The following is a 25,268-nucleotide window of genomic DNA, read 5'->3' as shown; positions in this document are numbered from 1 at the left end:
GTGGGACATCGTGCAAAGACCCTTAAATAAAAACGTTATAGACTGTAAGTGGGTGCTTGCGATAAAGAGAGACCCTGATAGATATAAGGCTAGGTTAGTAGCTCGGGGATTCTGGCAGAGGCCTGGAGTAGATTATTCAGAAACCTTTAGTCTGATAGTAAAACGCAGAACTCTAAGAATTCTGCTTGCTCTATGTGCGGAGAATGAGTGGGTTTACGAGCACATCGATGTGGAATGTGCATATCTCAACAGCCCTCTGGATGAGGATATATACATGGAGCAACCAGAACTCTTTAGAGTTCCAGGCAAAGACAGAACTAAATTTGTGTGTAAGCTCAAAAAGAGCCTGTATGGACTGAAGCAAGCTGCAAGAATGTGGTTTAGGCACATCAATAGCATTTTAAGAGGTATGAGTCTGAGCCCATGCGTGAGTGATCCATGTGTGTATGTGGATGCGTCTAAAAAGTTGATTGTAGCTGTGTATGTGGACGACATCCTTGTGTTCGGGATGAATGAGTGGATTGAGATATTCAAAACTAGGGTTAGGGACAAATTAGATGTTAGAATGCTAGGTGTAGACACTCAATTTCTGTCCATCCACCTGAGTAAGCCAAACAGCACCACGGTAGTATTCGATCAATCTGTACAGATAGGTCAAATGCTGGATCTGTTTGACATTACTCACGAGGTTGGGGTGGTGGGAGTGTCGACACCGCTAGCTAGGGAATGTGAGGCTGGTTTTGATATTGAACGCGATGAGCCTTTCGACAGCAAATTATATGAACAAGCTGTGGGGCACATAACCTCTGAAAGTATTTTGCGACTCGGATTTTGCGGGTTGTACGGTAGACAGGAAATCCAGGAGCGGGTATGTGTTCATACTCGCTGGTGCTGCGATATCCTGGCTATCCAAAAAAACAACCGATTATAGCTCAGTCGACGTGCGAAGCGGAATTCGTGGCAATGCAGGAAGCAGCAAGGGAAACAGTGTGGATTTCTTTACTGTTAAAGGAATTGGGTCAACTGTCATATTGCCCTCGCCCCTGCAAAATATTCTGCGATAATATCGGAGCTATTTCATGGTCAAAGGACGAAATAGTTGCCGAGAGTTCTAAGCACGTCCAAGTGCGCTACTTTTACGTTAAGAACTGCGTATCGAGGGGGGTACTAGATTATACTTATGTACCTAGTCCGGAGAATGTCGCTGACATTCTTACCAAAGGGTTAAATAGGATTAAGACTCAGCAATTTACCAAAGCTATGGGGCTTGTAGAAACTAGCGATCAAAGGGGAGTGTTGAGAAATGTTAAGTTGTTATGATCACTGGTTGCTACAAGCTAAGTTGGTACGACTTCTAACGACGCTCTTTTGTCTTAGAAATCGACCACGTTGTTCTATTGACTTGGAGATTCCTGTGTGGTAAGACGTGTTATAAGACTGAATTATTAGACTGAAATATATTGGAGAAAACGAATCTAAGTGAATCGTTAGTTTATAAACCCAAAACCTTATTAAATAACAAATTTTACTTCAATTCTAAGAATAAGGATAAGAAAATTACATATAAATACCGTCGTATAAAGAATCAAACTTTTATTTCGATAAAAATCCAAACGAACGAAGATTCATTCTAGTAATTACTTGCACAGCATAAAATTTGATAAATCGATTAACAGATGATAACAGTGGCGAAAAATTTAAATTAATATTTTACAATCATCTTAAAATAAAGTTATTACCCTTTTTTATCAACAAGTAACGTATATTTAGTATCTTTTGCGTAATTTGAAATTTATTTTCAATTCGTCTTATTAAATCCATGTCTTAGTTTTGAACTAATTGTAAGATACGGGAGTACAATTTGTAACATTTTTGCGAACAGTGCTCCTTAAATTAAAAAATAAAACAAAGCAACCGTGAGTGAAGCTTCATTATATAAATACAGTAAACCCTTGATTTTAAAGATTAATTAGAGCAACGGTTATTAAATATTTAAGAATCGAATAAATTTTAAGTTAATATAGAAAATATAAAAAAGATCATAAAGTTGCAAGTTAAGTTCGAAGTTTATTTGAATAAAAAATCCGTCAAATCGAGGGTCTATTGTAACATTCAACATTGCTTTCCGATAAAAGTAACCTCAGTTCACTTAGTAATAATATTCGCGCCCTAACCTCGCCATCATTGATTATTCAACGCTCGAATAATTACCCGAACAAGTATTCATTTAATATTCGCTTAAAAGTGACACCACAGTCCTCGGTATATATGTTATATTCGACTAGATTATATCATATAAGTCTCTCTACTGTTTTTTTTTTTTTTTCGTTTTTCATGTTTTTACCTGTTTGACATCCGGACAAAGACGAAATTGTCTGGAGCCTCTAATACACGTGTATAGTGTATCTAATATCGCATATATTAATAGAAATAATCTCAATTCTCAATGGCCAAGTCAATTGGACACTATAGTTACAATAATAATCGCAATAACTTTCTAGATCTTTTCTTGTTTCTTATATGCTACTGTTCTGAAAGTTTTGTATAAACCCTGCTAACATTTTATTCACTATGATCTTAATCTTTTAACTCTACTATAGTCTTTGAATTATATTCCAATTTTTTTTTCAATAAACAAAGAACAACGATTTTTTCACTCTTCCTTCAAACTTAAGACATTCCTTTTTTTTATATACAATTGATCAAGTCGAAAACGACCCAAAAGACGTAGCAGGATTATTTGTTTACTCGCTGTCTGTAATCGTAGTTGCAATTTTTTGAAACAATTGATTTACGCCAGTTTTCAAGTGAAACATATTTTATCTTCAATATGAGACTGTTCGTGTACTGTATAAAATAGGATTGTTCGTCGAAATTCTTAGACTGTTGTTTCAACTTCAAAACAATATGTGAAAAAGGTACAGGTTATGTGCGTTGAAAGCCGAAAGTAGTCTTAACAAATACATACATATCTACTACTCGTCAGTATTTATGCTTATGTGAAATGATATCGCAACGTTAAAAAAATATTTTCGACTTTAAAAGTGTATCATCTTCAGACGATGCACATTAATCGTTCGAAATATCGACAACACTTCTTCCATTCTTATTTACGTAAAAAAAGATTCTTAAGCTATGATTACGTGTTAGTTTATTATTCATGATCAGGCCTATACTTTTGGCGCATCGTCAGCGCTACAAATAACTTTTTACCTGGAAACGTTCTGCATTTTTTTTCACGTTATATGTTAATAAATATATGCTAAACGAAGCATGGTTTACATGCTACCTTCTTTATCCTATGATAACGTCGAAAATATGTATATGTCCTATTGATAAAAAATAATTTGTGCAGAATAAATATAGACTAATTAACAATAACAGCAACAATGTAAGCTCGATAACTCGTCTCGATGCAATTAAAGCAATCATAAAAGAAGTTATTCATGATACATAATAACAATATATTATTCTTTAATGATTTTGTGAAATAATATTTTAAATAGAAATATGCTATTTGCAAATTTGATTACAAAAAATTCGAACAATCAATGTCTCTTAAATTATATATAATATTGTAAACATTATACGTTTATCCACAGTAAATGCTGATATTTCACTGCTATCTTTTTTGCAAAATTTTTAAGTGAAAAATAAATAATATTGTTGACAGAAAATTCCAAGATACAAGGATAGTATTTTATACTACCATTCAAATTAACTAATTGCGACCTGTATTGCAATTATTGCAACAATTAAAACACCACTTTATTCCTGTTTCTCATGGCTACGTGATTGAAATTAATTACAAACAAACATACGTATTAATATGTAAGTACGAATTGGTTTGAAACACGCGCACGGAAGAAACCAGAAACATTGTTACAATTTCTCAATCCGAATGATAATAAAGATAATTGTCTTTGATCAAACATAGGCCTCTCTATTTATGTCGTTACGTTATGATTGATTGTTGAATTGCGCGCTAGTTCAAATACGCTAGGCTCGGTCGGTAAATATGTCAGACTAATTTATAATTGAAACAAAGACCGGTTTCCAGAAAAATTTTCTGAATTACACTCACTCATCGACTTGCAAATACATTATAACACTAAAAATAAATTATTTAGGGAAAACGACAGTGTAAAAATTTAGAAGCTTTTTCTCGTAATTTATAAATATAAATATATCGTCTTACAAATTGATACTTCAAAAGATCTATAATTTTGCATATTGGATAAAAATATCTCTAAATTTTGGCAGCATCTAAATTCCCTGATTTTTAGTAATAACACTACTTTGTACTACTTTAATAAGTAATAGCTTAATTCCGCCTACATCAGTGAGCGAGTGTAATCAAATTTCACTTCACAACAATGAGTCTTACTCGTCTAATTTCTTGGAATATGCGAGCAAACTTGCAGAAAAAAGCGGTACGTTAGGGTCGTCGAGGATTTGATAATTCGAATATTTTTACTAATTTTTATCTTGGAAAATATCTTTCGGAGTCTAAAATTAGATTTAGATTTTAAACTTTTACGTGGAACGAAAATAGATATCGCTTTCTCCGACATTAGATCATGTAGCTAAATCTTTTGTCGTTAAATACGAGCACATTGCGTGCAAGGGTTTAAAATTATGCTGCATTGATAACTTATCAAATGCGCGCGTGCTTTTGTTACATACATTTTACTTTGAGCTCTGGTCTCATTCAACATATTAAAACGAATAAAAGAATTTCAATAATATTCTCTCTCTCTCTCTCTCTCTCTCTCTCTCTTTGTGATTTTGATTCTCACCGTGATGTTTCGACTGCGTAATAGGGACACTTTTCATTTCATCCGAAACAGCATACCTAACCTGTGACACAACGAGACAATCTACAAATCTTCATCAATTGGTACATTCTCCGTAAACACAGATCACGAAGTACAGAACGTTCGAAATTCTTTCCGCACCAAACTGACGTTAAACTTGAAACTTTCGCTTCCGTTATCAAACGAACCTGTGAGTCAACTTCGATACGATTCTTTCAACAGAATCGAAGAATCGTTGACATCTCGAGACTCGCGACTCGAGAATCGTTTCGGCGAACCTCGATCATACGTGAACTCGTCAAGGAGCTTCCGAGTGCCCTTTCCCTGTGGACACGCTCCTGCGAAACAATCTGGGAACTTTCAGCAGACGTTTTAGCACCGACAAAGCACGGTTCGTGTTCTGAATGCGAGAAGTCATCTCGATCCGGTCGCGGACCGGAATGCATTAGCGTTTTATTCGCTCGACATCAATTGCACACTGTCGTCCGCTGATCTGTGAAGCCGTCGAACGTCCGACAATGAACGAATCGGCGTTGGGTGCAACAACGAAAATGTGTGTGAGTGGCGATCTGAAAAATTTCAATAGAAATCCAATGTTTTCATCAAAACGGTGTCATTTAATATTTAATAATGTTTGCTTCTCTATCTTTCTACTTTATTCAAAGTTTGAAAAGAAGAAAGAGGTTCGTGTCTCGGATAGTTCAATCTTTTATAAAGTATTCCTCTATATTTCGACGTTGGTTTTAATCCCAAATTTTATTTTAGTGTTCAACGCTAGAACTACCAGAGCAATTAAAATGATCACGTAGTAATTTTTTATACAAATTTTATAGATTTACAACAATGCATTTTTGAGGATATGAATATTTTTTTATGAAGGCTTCCTTTTTTTCTCGGATTATATTTTTTCACATACCTTTCATTTCAACTTTTTCGATGCAAGTTTTATAGTAGTTCTAGCGTTAAATAGCTGAAGAATTGTAAATTATACAAACTATATGCTAAACAAGTTGAATATTAATACGACGTGACATAGCTGCATGTACGTTACATCGATGGTTGCATACGTGTAGGCGCATGCAAAGATACATCGCGGATTACATAGCTGTAGGTGCACTTCTCGTGCATCAGAAATTTTGAAGCTAGTAACATTCTCGCTTTTATGTAATGAATATTATAAATACCCATGTTACATAGCAATACATTACTGAAATAACATTCATATAATTTCCATTATACGCTGATAATGTTTTAGTAGTTTTCTTAACAGCATCAGTAATCTTTAAAAATAAAAAGTCATTAAGTTGTGATTTTTCTTATCAATTTGATTGAAAATGTAGAACGTGAAAACTGTCTAAGAAAGTACGTTTATTGGTTTGTCCCTCGTTAATTCTTGTAAATTAATTCTCTGCTTGTTAGAACATTTCTAAAACATTAAAGCGTAGCAAGTGAGCCGGGGTTACTGGCCTAGATAAAAAATACGATGTCTCACGTGCGTGCATATGAGCCACAAACGGACAGCATAAAAAATCGCGCAATGCGACAAGCTGGGGGCGATTAGAATCAGTCACGCGCGTTTTCACCAACGACAGTAAATCAACCAACAAGAAAGAATAAAGGAAGTAGCGACGATCGTGCGACACGCGCTACCCTGTCAGAGAGTCAATCAATTTTTATCTTGTCTTGACTTTATTATAATTTATATATAATGCTCGTGTTCCAATGTTATTTTCGCTGCCTTATTATTGCGTGCTTAATTGATATTTGATAATACTCTTAATAATTGATACTTGATAATAATATTGATATTTAATAATAATTGATAATAATATGTAATAACGAGGCAACAAATATGATCGTTAAATATTCCTATTAGTAGCTTCTTTTTTCTCTTAATTCTTTTAATCCGCGAAAAGCGCGAAAGGTGAAAAGATCGATAGTCAAACTTTCGAAATATCGTCATTATTTTGATTTCGCGTGTAACCCTGCTCCTCGTTCGGATCAAGAATCTTCCCAATCTTTTTATATCAAAGTAGAAGCGGATACAAAACCACGGACGCCATGAAAATACATTCTTCAGAATCCACACTATCCGCAGGTTTGATTCTTTTCTTACAAGAAAATTTATAAATATTACTGAAACGTATATAGATATATATACGCAGAACGGTAATGAAAAAAGCTCTATAGGAACTTTGAAAAAAAAAATCCGGGGGAGGTTTAGAGAAGCGCGTCTTGGAATAGAATAGTTCCCTTTAACCGAAGGGAAATGCACCGCAGGGGCGAAAATATTTTCTACCAGCGGAAAGTCGGTGAAGAACCGATCGAAAGTCAAGGCACGCCCACCGTGTCACGTACCATTAATTTATGCGGGTTAAAAATAAAGTGAAATCGATCGCGTCTGTACGTTTGTAAGCGCCGCGGGAATCAAGGTCGCCAGATAAGTGTCAATCGCGAATATATGAATTCGCTAATGTCCTAAAGAAGCGTGTCTATGTTGGGATTTCCATATTTCTCTATATTGGCTGTGGTACCGGCGCTCTTCGCGTTTTCAAGGATTCACGCTCGTTCATATGGATGTGGAGTTGTTGGCTGAACGTAACCATAATTATCATCTAATTTATTCACAGATCGAAGGATTTCTGCAAAATGGGAATACGATTAGACGTATGATCCTTGGGAACGATATACATACGTCGTAGGATTATACGTTAAAAACATTCAGCGGCTATTAATGCAACCACTGATCTGGTACTATCGTAGAAGCATTTTGGATGATGACTTTGAAGCTGCACCGATATTTGTGAATAATTAATATCTGAAATTTTTGTATTACGCGTGTTTCTGATGTGAAAAATGGCAAGTTATGTAGAACTTGCCTTAAATTATATGAAACTCTCATATACAATCTTTTGTAAATATGTTACAATTTCTGCTTAGTGTCTTCCATAAATAACGTATTAGTTTTGACATTATGCTATCTATCAATTAAGAAACAGAATTTAACAATACAAGTTTGCCAACGATGTAATGTGAATTAAATGAAGTTCTTCAACACTTTCCCGATCTTATGCCCCCGCTATATCCTTTCCATCAATCCTACGTATATTTAAGTACGAGATTGTTCGATTAAGATACTTGTGCGTGGGGACATTTATATCTACCCTTTCTGCATTAAAATAAGGATGCAAGTTCTATTTAGATGGATCTATTTAGAGTGACCTTGGTGGCGGCCTTGACGCCTGCATCTATCGATCTTCCTGTGTGAAATTCTAATGAGACACTTGATTTATTTTAATTTCCAAGTGGCTTCGATTTTGCTCCTGTTCCGCTTAATGCACTGTCCGTGTCGTGTGTCGTTTCGGGGCTTAAAATATGACAACACGTGTATACCGACTGACTAATAATTTGCATAAATATCCGCGTGGGCTAAGGGACCTTGTTATTTTCATATTGCTAAAACAAACGATACTTTATTATATTAGTATTTTGGTACTTTGGAGGATGATATTTTTAAATAAAATGGTTAGCATATATAACACATCACGTTGGTATTTATAGCAATATTCTATGGAAAGAAATTATTATTAAAATGGGATAAAATATGTTAGAAATGGGTAGAAACTAATACAGAAGAAGATCACGGTAGAAAAACTGTACAATATCCGTCAGACAATCCGTAGAACGTGGAAAGAAAATACTACAAGAAAGAAACAAAGGAGAAATTACTAACTTAATAACCAAAAAAAAAAAGATTATTTTTTAAATAAACCATAAATCACCTGAGAAAACTTTAATAAGACTGTTGCAAAGATTGTGAAAGAAGAAAAACGTTGGTAGATTAATTTATCAGCTCAAAAACTAAGATGCTAACTTTATATGGACGCCATAAATTACATAATAAGTTCTTAATAGTTGTAATAGCGAACGAGAACAAGGTAAAAGTTACCAACTTGATAACTTGAAAGTGATGAAGTCAATTTGGAACGGAGCATGAAACATCTACAACTAGTCAAATTCTCCACTATCTCCACCTTCTACTAATTCTTCTAGTGAGAACTGAAAGCAATCTATCGATTACCACGATCGAAATTTCATTCGAAAAGCCCAAAATACCATCGAAAGGGCGCACTCAACGAATGTGATCCTCGTTGACGTCGATAATGGCGAACAACCATGAGAATGGACGATTACAAGAATGTGATATATATTTATTGAAAGCATCAGACCCCAACGCCAAAGACAAGCGCCAAATTTACGTTGCTATAGCTTACGTACGCGAAGCACGCAAACAATTCCTATTAAAAAAGAGCTATCAGCTGTATGGACACATATATAGAATATATATACACGTACACGCGTACGAGATAACACGAAAGGAGCGCCGTTCCGATAAAAAAAAAAGTACAACTGTCTAGTCGTTTGGATTCGCACCTCTGATATCAGTGGATGGCTCGCTTCTGGACAGCTCGTGATCGTTGCCACGGCACGAAGTTGCCTTCGATGGGCTTTTGTAATGAGCCAGCACGTCGCTCTTCCCCGACGAACTCTGATTTTGATGAGGAAAATGGAAAGTCGTGGTGTGAGGCCACGATGCGGGCGGTGGACTTCGTACCAGGTGCTCGTGCACTTGGGCTAAGGTTAATGGATCGGTGTCGCCCAGTTCCTGAAAACGAGGATTTTCTATTTATAGAGGATGTTTCAACAATCGTTAGACCGCGAATGTTTACGCAAATTCGTATTTTTATGGAATTGGGGCCTACGCAGAAATTAAGGAGCTTACGTTTGTCTACGAGAGCAAAGCGAAGAAATACTCCAGCGTATTCAATTTTTATCCAATATACGTTTTAACGACCATTCAGAATGTCGATACAAATTCGTATTTTTATGGAACCAATTAAAGAAATGGAATCATAGAGGATGTTGAAAATCGGATACCTCGAAATTTACAATTAGCAACTTGAAACTCATTTCTCTGCGAAATGAAACCCCGAACGAAAAAATGTTATTCTTTTCTTTTTCGATTTATTTTTGTACATAAAATCGCCGCTCGACCGCTTGTACCATGATTTCGCAGGTACCCCGTATATGCATTGTATCTGGCTTCTTTAATTTCTACCCAGTATATTATTCCAATTATTTAATATTCCATATTATATAATTTCTACGATTATATCTGTAACTATATCGTGGAAAAAATGATATCTAATTGAATCATAAAGTTGCGGACTTGAAGATGCAAATTTTTATAACGCCAGTTAATTTTTGTAAATGCATAAACATCGGCCAAATAACGTTATAAATGCGAAACGAAAGATTCTACGTAGGAAAAGGAATAAGTCGAGAGTCTACGACAAAAGTTTTTTATATCGAACGTCAGTTCGTTGTTCGACCGTTTCCACTGTTTTCAGAAAGCTGTACTTCCTATTAGAATCAGCGCGGAATATTAATTTCTCAGACCTTGCTTACCTCCTAACATAATTTATCAAGCAAAGTTTCACAGTATCAGGAAACTTTTGCTCGCTAGTATTAGTACTACAGTACCATAAATTTTATTGATAAGCAACCTACGTAGCTAGTTAAGTATCTAGGTCTAGGTCTATTTGTAGTTTAACATTTTATTACTATTTACTTGTTAGCACCGAAATTAACTTTGAGCACAGAGATAAATTTATTCCACGAATATTACTAGTGCGGTATATTATTTTCGTATATATTGTATTAAAGATGCAATAATCTAATTGTCTTTCGATAATCGACTTTCCATATTTTGCATCATAGTGGTTTTAGAAGTTACGCCATCGTTCCATTAATAAAGTTAATTCTAACTATTAAATCGCATCCTTATTATATCACAAATTCTAACAAGATACGCGTAAGATTAGCGATCGATCTGGCTTTTATTTCCTATTAAACATCGATTCGATGTCGAGAGTCCTCTAATCGGATAGGAATATTGTAGATTAGAAAAATTGCAGTGACCCGAGATAACCAGATAACACGAGTGGTGTAATTGACGTTTCTCTGAAAGTTCAATTATCTCTGCTTTCCACTTGAAAGATACGTCAATTTTCAAGATCCAAAATTTTCCCCGAATTGCTTCAAATGATAAAACAAAGTTGGCATTTATTTACGTCGCTATCGCGATTCGCTTCCACTTTAATCTCTATAAAATAGACAGTATTTATCTGGCCAAATAATCAATTTTACGTATGCTGTTATACGATGCAATTAAACGGTGTAAAATCAATATCCATAATCCAGCAAGTTCGAGTGGAAAGTATAGAAATATACGAAAGTTTAAGAGTCATCGTGTAATTTATGTTCATCTTCTCACGACTTTATTTTATTTTCTGCGAATTTGCATATCGAGTATCCAGTTTACCGCCCTCGACGATCGAAGTTACGGAAATTCATCGAAAGCTCGACAATAGAATCTAGGTAGAGTAGATATATCAAGTCTCGTATAGCAGCCATTATACCTAAGGCTTATTGTAATCGTGACTCGTCAGCTCAGGGTTAATGGATCGAACGTACCATCCCTTATAATGGACAACTGTTATGAATGATCGATAATTACCGACTAATTCTACAACCGGTAAATCGATCTCTTGCGTTTTATTCTAAGAATACCGGCCATAGAATGAATCGTGGGAATAATATCGTGATGACTCAATTTTATTGGAACAGTTAGTAATTTCCTGGCATGAATTTAGCTTTTTATAGAGATTACACGTTGCTCGCGTATTGCTGAACGATGATATTAGGTCGTCCGAAAAGTTTCTTTCGTTTTATAAGGAAATAATGGTCGCACCATATTTTCCGTTTTATATTATTTTATCGAATTACGTAGGATCCATCTTGTTCTATCAAAATAAAGATCACAACGTTCGACAGATTAGGTTTCGTGTTTATATAAAAATGCATCGTTGGAAAAGACGTGTCTGTAAAAGAAAGACACTTTTCGGACAACCTAATATATACTCTGGTACGTATACTTTGGACTAATAATCCTTTTAAAATACATTCTCTCGCGTATATTCAAACATATGTAGTTCAAGTTACAGTTACGAGCATTTTCCAATTTTTCCAATTTTTATCCGAACGCTAGCACCGAACAATTATAGTGCTTCAGAAACTTATGCAATAACCGATAATACCACGTCAGGATTCTCGGTGTAATCCACGCGCTTCCAAGAAAAGCATTGTGATCCCTTCGATACGGTATCAGTCGCCACGCAAGCAATTTTCTAAAAATTCCTCTCGTGTCAAAACCGCTTCTTATCCGCGATATCTTTTTTATTGTTCCTGGCGTATACAAATCGGTGTAAAAGAGATGCAAAATTTTGTGCGTCACCGAAGAAAAACATATTCGAATCTTTGAACATCGATCTTCAACGTTACGCGAGTACAGTGACTGGAAATTTGTAATTTTTTAAAAAAATACAGAGAACTATTTTTGAATTTAGATATATAAAAATCCACAGAATACGCTAAAGATATAAAAATATAACAAGATACGAAAAATATCCCGAATGAAGTATTCGTCACAATATCCAGTAGGTGAAACAAATTTATAGTTAGCTGCCATTTCTGAAATAACGCGAAACATCCGTGCTATCGTTCAAATATAACAAGAATCGCCTGAAAATTAAACTGCTACCTTGAGACGTCTAAAAGGCAGATACATAAAAATAGTTCCTTGATAACCCGTGTCCTTTGTACATCCATGACACATGCCAAAATGGTCGCGACCTATTCTAAAAGACCGTTCTGTAGAAGAAAAGACGTATCGTTTTTAGCCAGGTCCCTTCCTCTTTCTATCGCTCGCCATCGTTATCAAGTTCACGTTAGCATTAATAATGCAAGCTGGCCAACCGATCGATGCTTCTTTCACGCTTCCATGGACGTAGACAAGGGCGAACGAACGGGAAAAATTGCTCACCTGAGACATCAGAATGGCATCATCGGACTCAGACTCTTCCAAAGACTCGACTAGACTCTCGCGACTCGCCAGTACCTGGAAAATGCGAACACTATCGTTCATCTACCTATATATGTCAAATAAGACGTCGTTGGTCATCGAGACAGAGGAATTTCGAAGACACGGGAAATGGCGTGAATCGTGAACTTATTCGTGTGTGACTTTGAGTAATGGAGAGCAAGCGGAAGAGACTCACACTGAGGAAGTCGAGTTATCTTTTATCTGTGAACGCGGAGAGTTTGCTTGAAAGTGCAGGAAATATGAGTTGACGAATCTCTGGTAATGGAGGATTTTTATCACTGAGGTAGAGACTAGAAATTTATTCGATTGTATCGTTGAAGTATGTAAAAGTGAATCCTGAATTCGCTTTATGGTCGATGTCGAAGGGCGATAGGAAAAAGAAATCTAAGATTGTAAATAGTCTGATACATATTTATACCGTGGAAGAATACAAGATACGATAAGAAAAATTGCACGGTATTAGCCAACAGATATTACAAACGGAACGTTAAAAATGGAAAATGATCACATACAAATTTCACTGATCACAGTGTGAAATTCTTTCCCATTATTATATTCTCATTTCTCCTTTAGCGTCGATCCTTTCGTTTGTCTTCTTGTCTAAATATGCGTCCAAATATACACGATGATACGTGAAAAAGGATTCGAAGAACAGACAGGAAGTAATACATCTTCGTATTTCAATCGAATTAGCTGGGCTGTTATAATTTTATATAGACACAGACAGACGTTATTGTTCATACTAAAAAGAGCTTATCTGTTATCTATGTTCTTTGAATTCGCTATTGGTGGAAACGCGAGTGTACTTCGATTGTTGGAATTATTGCGTTTGAAATAGAATACTAATGGTATTGGTGGATGTGAAGTGATGTAGAAAACTGGGACAGAGGGTATAGGTTTTTTTCCCTTTGGATATAAATAGAAGAAGAAAGTGGTACGTGGTGATTGGATGGGTTAATGAGCTTTATCTTTGGATGAATTGATTTTACAGAATGTACCTCTCATTGATCTATACGTAGAATTAAATTTGTAGATTAAATGTTAAGAGTAAGAGAATTGAGAAATGAAATTCTAGAAATATTTGGAGATCGTAGAAGGTTTGCAGGTTTAGTATTTGATCTGCAATTATACAAATTTAAATTAACAGAAAACCGCTACTTTGCGAGGAGTCGCTTTTACCAATTAGCTACTCTCAGTAATGAAAAGCATAAGAAAACCTTTAGAATAAATGAATTATTTTTCATTCAAAGACTTGTAAATAGCGTATCTTAGATAACGAATAATAGTATAATAATAATAGATTCGTATGATTTTTTCATGTTCCTAGCATAATGAACAAAAGACCTAGATGAACGAATGTATGAGTTTTGTTTGTACGAAATTATGAGTCACCATACGCGGTATACTCTGCAAAAAAACGAATTATGCTGGTATGGCGTGCAGGCTGATTAATGAAATAACGAAGACTGGTTTTAAACCGTGAATGAACAAACTGAATTGTACTGATTCGTGGAAAATCACTGTCCATTATATTCTTTCTTTTTCCCTTTCTACTAAAAATTATCGTAATTTGCCATACCGTTGTTTCAACTATGTCAAATTTTCAACCGCATCGACGACATAAGAATTCAGCGATCGCTTGAGTTTTGGTTAAATCGTGAAAAAAGCGAGAACCGAATCGTGAGAACCGTGAAAGAACCTTCCAGTACCAATCGTTCGACTTTCAGTGAAATCACGGAATCGCCATTAATCAAACCTAAACAGCTCTTTCCCCATAAAAAATAATTACATCTCTCGAAACTTTTAGATACTGGCATTTGATTATTTCAAAGTTCTTTCATTCGTTCCTCATCTCGGTTGATAAAAAGTGGCTGAATCTTGAGGAAATCGTTCTCCTTCTTCCCTGTCTTTGTCGTTGGCCTGTTTGTAAATGGGCAACAAAGAGACTTATCGATTCGAACCTGTAGGAAAGGATTATCCTGTCGACTTAGCCTAAGCGCCTCCATATCCTGATCGATGTTTCGTGTTCTACCAGGTGTCAAGGTTAGAATGGAATGCGACGGTGACGGCTGACAGGCAACGACCACATCGACGGCTGCCACGCTCAAGGTCGACGGAATCCTCGATACCTGGTTGTCGTTTTCGCTGCCGCTGCGCCTGCAGGCGTTCGTTATGATCGCTGGAACAGAAATTATCCGACTAATCAGAATCTTGTTATAATCGTACGAATTCGAATCTCTCACGGGTGAAATTCCATCTCATATGAATTCCGTTCTAATATTATCAAAATTAATTATCGTTAATTAATTATCAAAAAAAAACTGTTTTACTTTTCATCTATCGATCGAATAATAATAAAACATCTAATCGCGTTTGTTCGACTTAATTGCTTCTTCAAACAAAAAGAACAGATCGATGTGAATTTTCAACGATGATAGTATTTCATTATGATAGCGATTCTATTCGACGAACTCTTAAGGATTATAATATCGAGTTATTCCATTTATCGTTTAAAATGCATCAACCGGGCATACCGCATTTCATAGCGCAGTGGAGGAAAGATAAAGTATAGTACGCTTCTTAAAATATCCAATCGATCCAGTTAATTTTCCTAATTGTCAGATTAGGGATGTTTTATAGTCGATCGTGATGAATTGGCAATATCTAAAATGGTTTTTTTTAGTAGAGAAATATACGGCGAGGGATAGCTATATGAAAGGGTGTGGTTGGTAACAAAACAAACTGCAAATACGGGATGTTTTTTCACCTGAGGCTCCGTTTTCGAGATAATCGACATCGAAGACGATGTAACGTCTGCGAATATCACGTTCTATACTTTTTCTTTTCTATTTTCTGCTATCGCTACGTTTAATCGTCAATTTTTCAATCGATTGAATTTCTATTATCGTTCTTGAAGAAGAACAAATAATAGTATTTTTCAAGCATTCCGTCAAATCGATATAAAATAGAAGAGAAACGATTTAGATTTTATTGGACGGTCGTTACGTAATTGAAACACGCGTGTTGATTCCTGTTATCGCCGACTTGTTATTTGTTATCAATTGCGTACCGTGTTTCACTTTGTCTACCGTAATACTAGTCGCAATTGTTACAAACGTTTAGACTAGTGTTTTAAGAAATATAGATTTCTCCATCGTTTGGTAATTCGCAAATCTTAATCCCCTTAGGGCTGTACGAACTATACGGTTCTCTCGTTCAAAAGCTTAGAATTTATGTCACTGGTTGTGTAACGAAGATTCGAGAAATAAAAAGTAATTGTTTGGTCGATAGCAACAGCTCGATATTCGTATGCACGGTGGACAAAGTTTGGTCTTATCTGCAAACCGAACTGGTTAATTATTTATCGTTCGGAAGTCTCGTAAAGTATATTTATATTTGGAAAGACAAATGCAATAATACGACAATACGACGAATCGAATAGTTCGACGATGCATTCTGCCTTCGAGAAATTCATCACGAATATTCGTGATTTATATTCTTTTGAAAAGAAGAAAAAAGAAAAATGAGCGAAGAGAATTGCGTTCTTGCAAAAAACACGGTTGACCTGTCAATTAAATTTATATATATATATATATCGACATTTTTACCTTGCTGAAATATGATAGAATATATTTTGTTTTATTTCTCATTTCTCATTTTTCACGCCATTAAAAATAAATTCACATTTTCCTATTCGTTTTTCGTGGGATTTATATTGCGAAGGAATTATCCGAATAATTTCTGGATATATCCAGGCAAAAGAAATATTTTTTTACCTCTTCACTCGTATTTTAAGGTGTTCTTCTTTAATATGTACGTAGTACGTGCACGTATACGTGTGCACAAGCAGAGGGTATATTATGCGCAAAAGTTTTTTTCGCATGTGTCACCGCTTGAAAAACACTTTTTCAAACGAATTCTAGGGAAAGCAATTAAGCGACAAAAAATATTGATATATTTAAGGTTCAGCTGCTGATTACCCCGGCTTTTTTCGGAAGCTTTTCGCTTTCAAGAGCTGGAGATATTTTGTAGTCGTTCTTTTCGATGCATGTCTTGCAATAAATTGCTCATTAGCTTACGAATATCGATATCAATATTTTATCAATTAATCAGAAAGTCGTTGCTCTGAAGAACTAGAAAAATTCCGATTTTAAGGTACGAACCTAGAAACAATATCCGAACAACTATGAAATCAAAGATACTTTAAATCGCTCGCACAAACGTTCGAATAAGACGTACGAGATGAAATAGATCGAAAGTAATTTAAAACGTGTCATTTTCTTTTTTCTTTTTCTTTTTTTTACGTGGGCGACTTTACTATTCTATTATGAAAGAATCTCAACTTCTGGAATTCTCTGAACGAGTGAATTTTCTATAGCGATAAAAGAGAAAACCTCTTATCTAAATATCTATATGCTTTATGAAAGAAACATTTTCTCGGCTTACCAGGTGTCTCGACTTTCGGGGCACGTTCCATCTCTTCGTCCTCGTTGATCTTCATACCTAACGTCAGCTTTTTCGATTTAAAAATGTTGGACAAAAACACTGCGCCCTTGCGCTTCACACGATCGTATCGTTGAGTGTTCTCCGACGACACGTGTATCATAATTCGCCTGGAAATGACAAAAAATGCAGCTGGTTAACTGCATCGGGCCGTACGAAGAACGTGCACGTGACAAACAAAAGATAAAAGGTGAAAGAAAACAAAAGGCAGAGGAAAACAAAAGATAAAGGAAACTACGCTAAATTTATATCCCTACGTTGGCAAAAAAATTGCCAGCAGTAAATAAGAAAACAGCTGATTAACTCCATCGACGCTTATTAACAACGCATATAAATAAACCAAAGTAAAACGATATCGCCCGACAAAACGTTCCATTAATATCTGATTCGATCTGGCCGTTCTGGCACGAACTTTCCTTTCAAATCTGTTGGAAACGTTACTGCGGTGTTACTATAGCTCGACATAAATATTCGTGTTCATGCATATATCGATATTATCGTACGATGGAACAACTTTTGAAAATACGTAAAGAAGAAAAGAATCTCGAACTTGTACGTAGCTACAGCTTTTTTCGCACAAACGGATTATCCTTACAAAGAACATCTACAAAATATGTACATCTACGGAAATTCTTATTAATACAACGTACACGATTTTTACCCGAGGGTACAACGAGCCAGAGCAGAAAACGAATTCTCGAATCTTAAGATATCCGGCACATGTGCCATTTCCTCCGCTCCTCACTTCATTTCCACTTTATCTAGCCTATCGAAACCCATCCACCTTCCTGTCAACGACCGCGTTCGTCTGACAACGCAAACGTGCCGTATCTCCGTGAAAGAACAAAAGAACGAAACGATCTATCATCGAGAATCAAAAACAAAGGAAATTTCTATTCGGTAAAAGTCCTAGCCACTCCTTGCTCGTTTCTCGTACAGAACGAAAGGTTCATCGTCGTATAACGAGCAACGTCTGTGCACTACCCTTCCCACACCGAATCCAGCAATTTGACTTTTGATGTTCCAACGGTTTTCCAAATAAATTTCCTACTCTTGTAGAAGACAAATCTTCTCTTAACAACGAATGGGTTTATGTAACAATTAAATCGACTTGTCGTGTTACTGTGGCGGAGATGAAGAAGAAACAAGTGTGTTATCGGTTGTTTGGTTGGAACGTTGGCGGAGAAGAAATTGGAGAAGCGTTCACGATGAACCGCGATCGCATTGCCAACTGCAGCTGCAGGAGGGTGTGCTCCGCGGCTTCTCGTAGGATTTTGCGCAGCTGCAAGTGGCTGAAAAACGAGACGGAGGGCGAGCGATCAGGGGTGGGGGCGTGCGTGATGCGATGAAATAAGAATCAACGATGAAAAACACCACAGTAGCGCGGCGAGGCAACCGCGAAGTGTTTCACCCCTTAACGTTCGTATCTTTTCCCTTTTTTCTTTATCCGATCGTTGCAGAATCATCAATTTTCTTCTTCCGATGGATTTGTCCCTCGTTGCTATACAGGATGTTTCAAAATTCCTAACTAAGCTTCTTCGATACATATTATGAGTAAGAGGTACGTATTAAGAGAGAAGAATACGAAAAAGCTCTCGGTTTGTATAACGCGAGAATCAACGTAAGCCATTAAAGAGCACAGAAGACTGACCGCGGTAAAAGATCACATTCGTTGCTCTACGAAATTAAAGTTTTTGATTCTAATCGTTCCGATAAATCAATTTTTCCATTTTCGTCAATTTTTTGTATCGCACAGTTTAGCGTTTACATTCTTATTTAATATAATTTTTCTCTTCGTGAAAGTCTAGCAATACGAGGTTTATCCGACGATCTTGTAGGCTATCGTTTCCTTATCTTCGTTGTAACGTTTTAATAAAATTTCAAACGATCTATGGTCGTATAATATTTCTGCTTGTTTGCTAGATGAATTTTTGTTGGAAATAAATTTGTATCCTTCGTAGGTTATTAATACGCCGTTAAATCGTCATTGGTATAAACTAGTGCGTCTATGTTACATTTAGAAAACGATCAACTATTTCCGTTCGGTTCTGTATAACGGGGAATGCGGAAAGTTTTAAAGCATAGGTCTTTGCTATCACCAAACTCTATAATGCTGTTTGTTTCAACGAATCGAACAAATAAATCACTGCTAAAAGCATACAGAATTGTAAGGTATAAGATTAGCCGCGCGAGACACGGGCTTGAGCGTTAAAGGGTTAAAAGTGGCCCGTAGTAAGACCTCTTTCGAGATCTTGCTTTACTTCCCTTTCGATCTGTCTCTGCATCGTGACCTACATATCTTCTACTTCCTAGAAACTTGGTACGCGTTGACAAAAGAATGAGAAATTTTGTTTGATCAATGAAGATTGGAGTTTACCTAGAGAAGTGGTTGGTTTTAACAGACTTTGTGTTTTACTATATCGAGTTGCACTCAAGACAAACAGTATGGTCGAAACGATGAAAACAGAGGGAAAATAGAAGGAGGGAACAAGAAGAAAGATGTATAAATAAAAGCAGAAGAAAAAGTACATAGTAAGATGTACATGTACAAAAAGGCTAGTCGTAGATCGTTAACGTGAACCCGACACCATCCCCAACAAACCTACTCGAACCTGCTCTTTTTTCAAGCTGTCGCTACCTTTCTGACCTACATTATCTAAACTCCACCATCATCAAACATACGAACCACTTCTCTACATCGCTTATATCAAGAAACATCTCAAACATCATCTATCAAGCTCTCTCGTATATCTTCACTACGTCCTTCATCCGTTTCATTTCGTACATGTGTAACATATACACGTACGAAAGCATTCATACGTTTTCCCTTTTCAGTCATAGTCCTCGATGACAAAGTTTCCAAAGGTCGCCATTCTCACGAAGCCGTACATCCAAAATCGCCCTTTCCAAAATTTCCAAACTTCGCCACTATCGCCATCATCGAGCGTATACGATGACCCTACAGCGCCTACGTCGTCTTAAATCAACAAACTCCTCGACCAGCATCCAAGCTCTCACACCTCTCACAAGCTCCCCATAAATTCACCCTCCTCGTTGTCCTCGACTAACTGTCCAAACTCCAGTATCGCCAATCGCACGATCATCCCACCGATCTTTCGTATTCGCTCACGTTTGTATATCTGCTACATTTACAAAACCACCCATACACCTAGGCTATATTTACAAAAACACCCATACGCATCCTATATTTGCAAAAGCACCTATACAGCCGTATAGTGGTGCACAGTCATCGTCCTGGACGTTCGATCAAACGGTTCCATCCAGCTCGTTGCACGCAGACACGCGACTCCGGGATCTCGTCCACGAGGGTTGCAGACACGCGAGTAGTTTCCACGGTGTTTTTCCACGGGAACATCCCGGTGTCGGCGGCGGATCGATCGCCGTCCACCGCCCACGGGACGTTGAATCGGGGACGTTATACGCGTGGCCACGTCACCCTGCTCCGCACACACCCCCTCCAACCCCTTGGTAGTACTTACTTCCCGGCGCTCCAGGCTCATCTTCCCCGGCACCGATCCTCCGCGCAGCACGTCGCCGGTGAACACGAGCACTGGGTCGCGTCCGCGTCGCGACTACCGCGTCCCGGCGTCGCCGCTGCGCCCCGTCGCAACCGACGCGAGTGGCGACGCCGCCCCTGGACACGCGCACTTCTACACCCGAATCCTCCTTTCTTCCTACTCTACTCGTGCTTCTTGCTCGCAACCAGTGTCGCTGGAGACTTTGCAGGCTTGTCAGAGACGTAGAACGGAGTTTTTCACGTGGACGAGGAGGTTGGTTCTCGTTGGTCCTCCAGCCTGGAAGGGGATGCAAGAAGTTAGCTAGGTTTCCTCATCTTCCATTTTGGATTTTCGGCCGTTTGTTTATACAGGGTGTGGCTGAAAATGTTGCTCCTGCTAGACGAAATGGAAGGATCGGCGAGGAGGAGGTGGAAGGACTTCAGTAAAATTTGATGAAAGGAACTTTAGGTAGAGACGTCGTTTCTCGTGGAAGAATTGGCCGAAATTTGATAAAACGAACGTCGAGAGGAGAAGGTAATTTTTTATGTAGAGATAGGTCAAGGGTGTGGAATAAAATTTGCTCGTTCATTATGGAGAAAATCGTCGTCGCTTAATGGGGTATTTATGTTTTTATATTAATGCTAAAGTAAGCCGAGTAAGCGTGCAGAGATCCTTGGAGACTGCAATACTCGAAATCGATTGCGACACGAACGTACAATCTTGAGAATTTAATGTAATTCGATGGAAATCATCGCAGCTTAACCACGACTTAATTTTTCATTAATTTTTCGCGATAAGATCGAGCAGTCGAATAAAAGTGCATGCACTTGAAACTTAAGCGGTCTCGGAATGATTCATTTTCTCTTTTCTCGAATTAGCGTCGCTAACAAATTCTGATCTACGGATAAATGTAATTGTTACTTTATAGAGTGTGAACGAGTCGCTTCAATGACTGATTCAATTATACGTTTGGCTACCGTAAATCGTTGTTGCGTCGAATAATCTCCACTAAGAAGGACTTTCAAATATTGTTCCATCATAAAGCGAACTAATTTAATATTTATTTCATGTATCAGTTTCTACAGACTAGTTCGGCGTCTGGCTAGCTTTGCGTGAATAGTATCAAACGTATGCGCATAAATTGAATAAATTACCTGAACGCACGGTTCAAATGATTCGAGTAGACGTGCTTGCAGATTTCCATATACGTTTCCAGAAACTTAAAGAATATTATTATATATCGATGGTATGTAACGCAACTATATATTTTGAACGTTTCATCGGTCAATCGATTGTATTTCAACAAATTACTCAATTTTGTGTGATATACGAGTCTCGTTTAGACGAATAATTCGTGTGATAATCCCTTGAACCTATCGATAAGCTATCGGTAAGTAAAATCTTGGAAATACCCGTAAAAAATTATCGTAAAATATGTATTTTATGGATTACAGGTAAGGAATTCCCAGCATCGAAATGATAAAAAAATTATTCCTAAAGACTTATTCTGATACGATAAGAAATCATCGATGGTATTAGTTCCCTTTTTGTAAAGACTTGCAAAACAAATTGTGCATTTAAACGACACACAACTTCAATTCTACGATCGCATAAATATAGGTCAATAAATTTGTAAAAATATTACAAAATTTACTGGTAAATGATCATGAATAATGATCACTTTAGCCATTGCAATTTACAAATATTTGTGATAGAGCACCGATAAATGCTACCGAGAACTTACTTGGCAAATATCTTCAAGTACTCTCCAAATCGATTTTCCCAGTGAAATTTGATCTTCCGTTTCCACGTAGCGAACAACGAAGTTTCTTCCACTGATTTTATTCACCCAGAGTAGGATAGTTCATCGTAGCGAAATCTTTCACGCCGAATCACAAAATAGGCACACGCGAATAATTTTTACAGAAATTAAAAATCTTTAATTTTCTTTCGTCTCCTCCGCACTGCTAGATCGACGAGACATTAAACACATGGAGAGACGATGTTTCTCACCAAATGTCTCTATCTCTCACTTTCTACCATTTCTTGAAATAAGTTTAACGTTAACCGTAACAATTTTAAATTAAATTGCGTCGGCGAGATCGTAGAAAGTAGCTGATGGGAGAAAACTTGTCGTCCGGTGTTCGACTAAATTTCCACATTTCGAGGACACGTTTTCCTTCGATCCAACTGCGATATAATTGTTACATCCTGCTGCCAGGCCATTCTCAGTGCCACTGATTGTGAAAACGTGCTACGAACGTGCGTGTATCTCGAACGTGCAACGATAAGAAATCATCGCGAAACCATCGAATCGGAGCCCGCACGTAGCTATACGTCGACCATCGATTGCGTTCCTCCGGGCAGATTATATTCCACACGTGCTTCTCTCGATGATGTTTCGCGTCTGTGCCTGCTGCAAGTAGCGTAACGCGCCGATATTGACAAACCGGCTCGTGTCTCTCATTTTCGGCAATGATCGATTGCTTATCTGCTCGTGAGGTTTCGTGAATAGCACGTTCGATACTCTTCGTAACTGACTGACGTATTCATCGGGACGATAAAAGTCTTTTATTCTTCTGCATAAAAAAAATTATCGTGCAGAAATAAGTTGAATAAATTTGTTTAACGCGCATACTGTCAATGAGGCCATCGGTGACGAAATAAAAAAAATTTTCGATAATGTCACGCTCTTAATATTGTACCAACGGTATACGTTGTAATTAATTTTGAGAACGAAGGTGTAGTAGTAAAAAAAAAAAAAAACAATAGTAAAAATAACGAAAGATCGGATCGCGTTTGAAATAATGAGTTACATAAGTTCAGAAATTGTCGTAAGAGATAAATTAAGTAATTGTATCGAATAAGGTTGTAAGAGCTCTACCGTTGATAACACAGTACAATCTTGTGTCCTCGTTGGAAGACCGGGAGTAATAACTGTCATAAATAAGAAGCGAGTCGGATTTCTTCTTCAGTGGCGGTGCAACGATAAGATGATAAAATAAATTAGTGCAATGATAAGTATGCAAAACAATGGTAAAAATACCGAAATGTATATCCATTCGAACGACATATGTCATTGTAGAGGGTTGAAAGATCATTTTTCTTACGTCGAATCTGTTAATATCGAAATGTTCGAAAACACTGAATCAGTTATGCTCTGTTCATTTTTAGAAGCACAACGTTCTACTAAAATTCGATTAAACAACGACAAGCTAGTGGCATTTTCGTCGTAAACAACGACCTTATTATCAGTATAATGGTAAATGATGGTAAGGTTAATGTTATTTTAATATAACGAAATAGTAAGATAACGATTATAAAATAGGATACAACGAATAGGAAATGAAATACGTAAAACTATATGGATTCATTGGTATACCTACTGGTGAATATGCACAGGGTGACTCGCATATAACAAACATTTAGTTAACATTCAAACATTGAAAAATAAAAAATAATAACTAACTTATAAATATGATTTGTAAACGTCATCTTAAAGGCATAATATAATATCGTAGCCAACATTGAAACGAGTTCTACGACAGATGACACGTTCTTGTAACCTTACAGTGATAAATCAGTAAAAATATCAATGTCGTTTCGCTGCTCGATTCTTTATTAAAATTAATTCGTATCGATATTCGTCCCTGGCACCTTTTTGCTACTTGTCAACAAAGACAAGCCATTATCAGTAGCTCGGAATTGTTGCCTCATTTATTAACAAGAAACGGAATTCGATCATTAAGTATACGTGAATACATCGATGAAAATGACCAGAACTGTGAACATCGAACGAAGTAAATTAATACGCTGCTGTGTCATTATTTTCACGCTATTTTGATTTAAGCGAAGTGTCTTTACTCGAAGTCAGTTTAAGGTCATAATTTGACCCGCGTAAGTCGAAGTAAATAGAGTGGTTCATGTAAATGTCAGATGTGTACTAGTAACGACCTTTAAAGAAATCACTTCTTCAAACCGTGTAAATTTGTTTTATTTTATTTTTAGTTTAACAGATAAGGAAGGACGTTGTTTTATTTTCTTCTCGATTATCAAAAACAGAATGACGCGTTCTCTGAATTTTCAAATCGATTCTTACCTTTAGAGTAACAGACGTTTGTAGACGTGCGCTATTTACGTCTTTAGATCGATAAAGCTGTAAATTGGCGAATAATCCGCTAATAGAAGTGGAAATTGACGCGAGTATTTACTGAGATTATGCGTGTTATCGCGGGCACAAATTTCCCTGTACATAACATGTACAGGGTAATGTTTGATTACGTAACACGATATGCAATCGTTTCTAGAAATGAGAAATAAGGAAAGGAAGAAAAGAACAGTGAGAAAATCGTAACGTAGATAATTAAGAATAATTATACTTCGTAGCGACGTTATTATAGCAATAACTCGTAATAAGAAATAACT

General features: G+C 36.8%; 1 protein-coding gene across 3 annotated transcripts; it reads right to left on the bottom strand.

The window, feature by feature from the left end:
• Nucleotides 1–1,573: 1,573 nt before the first annotated feature.
• LOC138184553 (uncharacterized) lies at nt 1,574–23,357 on the bottom strand. 3 transcript variants are annotated; one of them, XM_069122633.1, is made up of 7 exons: nt 22,588–23,357; nt 20,826–21,140; nt 17,269–17,435; nt 14,784–15,001; nt 12,763–12,837; nt 9,252–9,483; nt 1,574–5,386 (listed from the first exon to the last, which is right to left on the bottom strand). In XM_069122633.1, exons 3-7 carry the CDS (start codon nt 17,426–17,428, stop codon nt 5,271–5,273), a joined length of 801 nt encoding a protein of 266 aa, XP_068978734.1. In that variant the 5' UTR covers nt 17,429–17,435; nt 20,826–21,140; nt 22,588–23,357; the 3' UTR covers nt 1,574–5,270. The 3 variants fall into 3 exon arrangements, with proteins under 3 accessions (XP_068978734.1, XP_068978733.1, XP_068978735.1); XM_069122632.1 differs by lacking the exons at nt 20,826–21,140; nt 22,588–23,357 and adding an exon at nt 17,987–18,581; XM_069122634.1 differs by lacking the exons at nt 20,826–21,140; nt 22,588–23,357 and adding an exon at nt 17,976–18,579.
• Nucleotides 23,358–25,268: the final 1,911 nt, after the last annotated feature.

This window comes from Bombus flavifrons, chromosome 10 (assembly GCF_040668555.2).
Source record: "Bombus flavifrons isolate JBK064 chromosome 10, iyBomFlav1_principal, whole genome shotgun sequence".
NCBI classification, from domain to species: Eukaryota; Metazoa; Arthropoda; class Insecta; order Hymenoptera; family Apidae; genus Bombus; species Bombus flavifrons.
The sequence above is the reverse complement of the archived record's forward strand: the minus strand, read 5'-3'. Positions and strand labels throughout refer to the sequence as shown.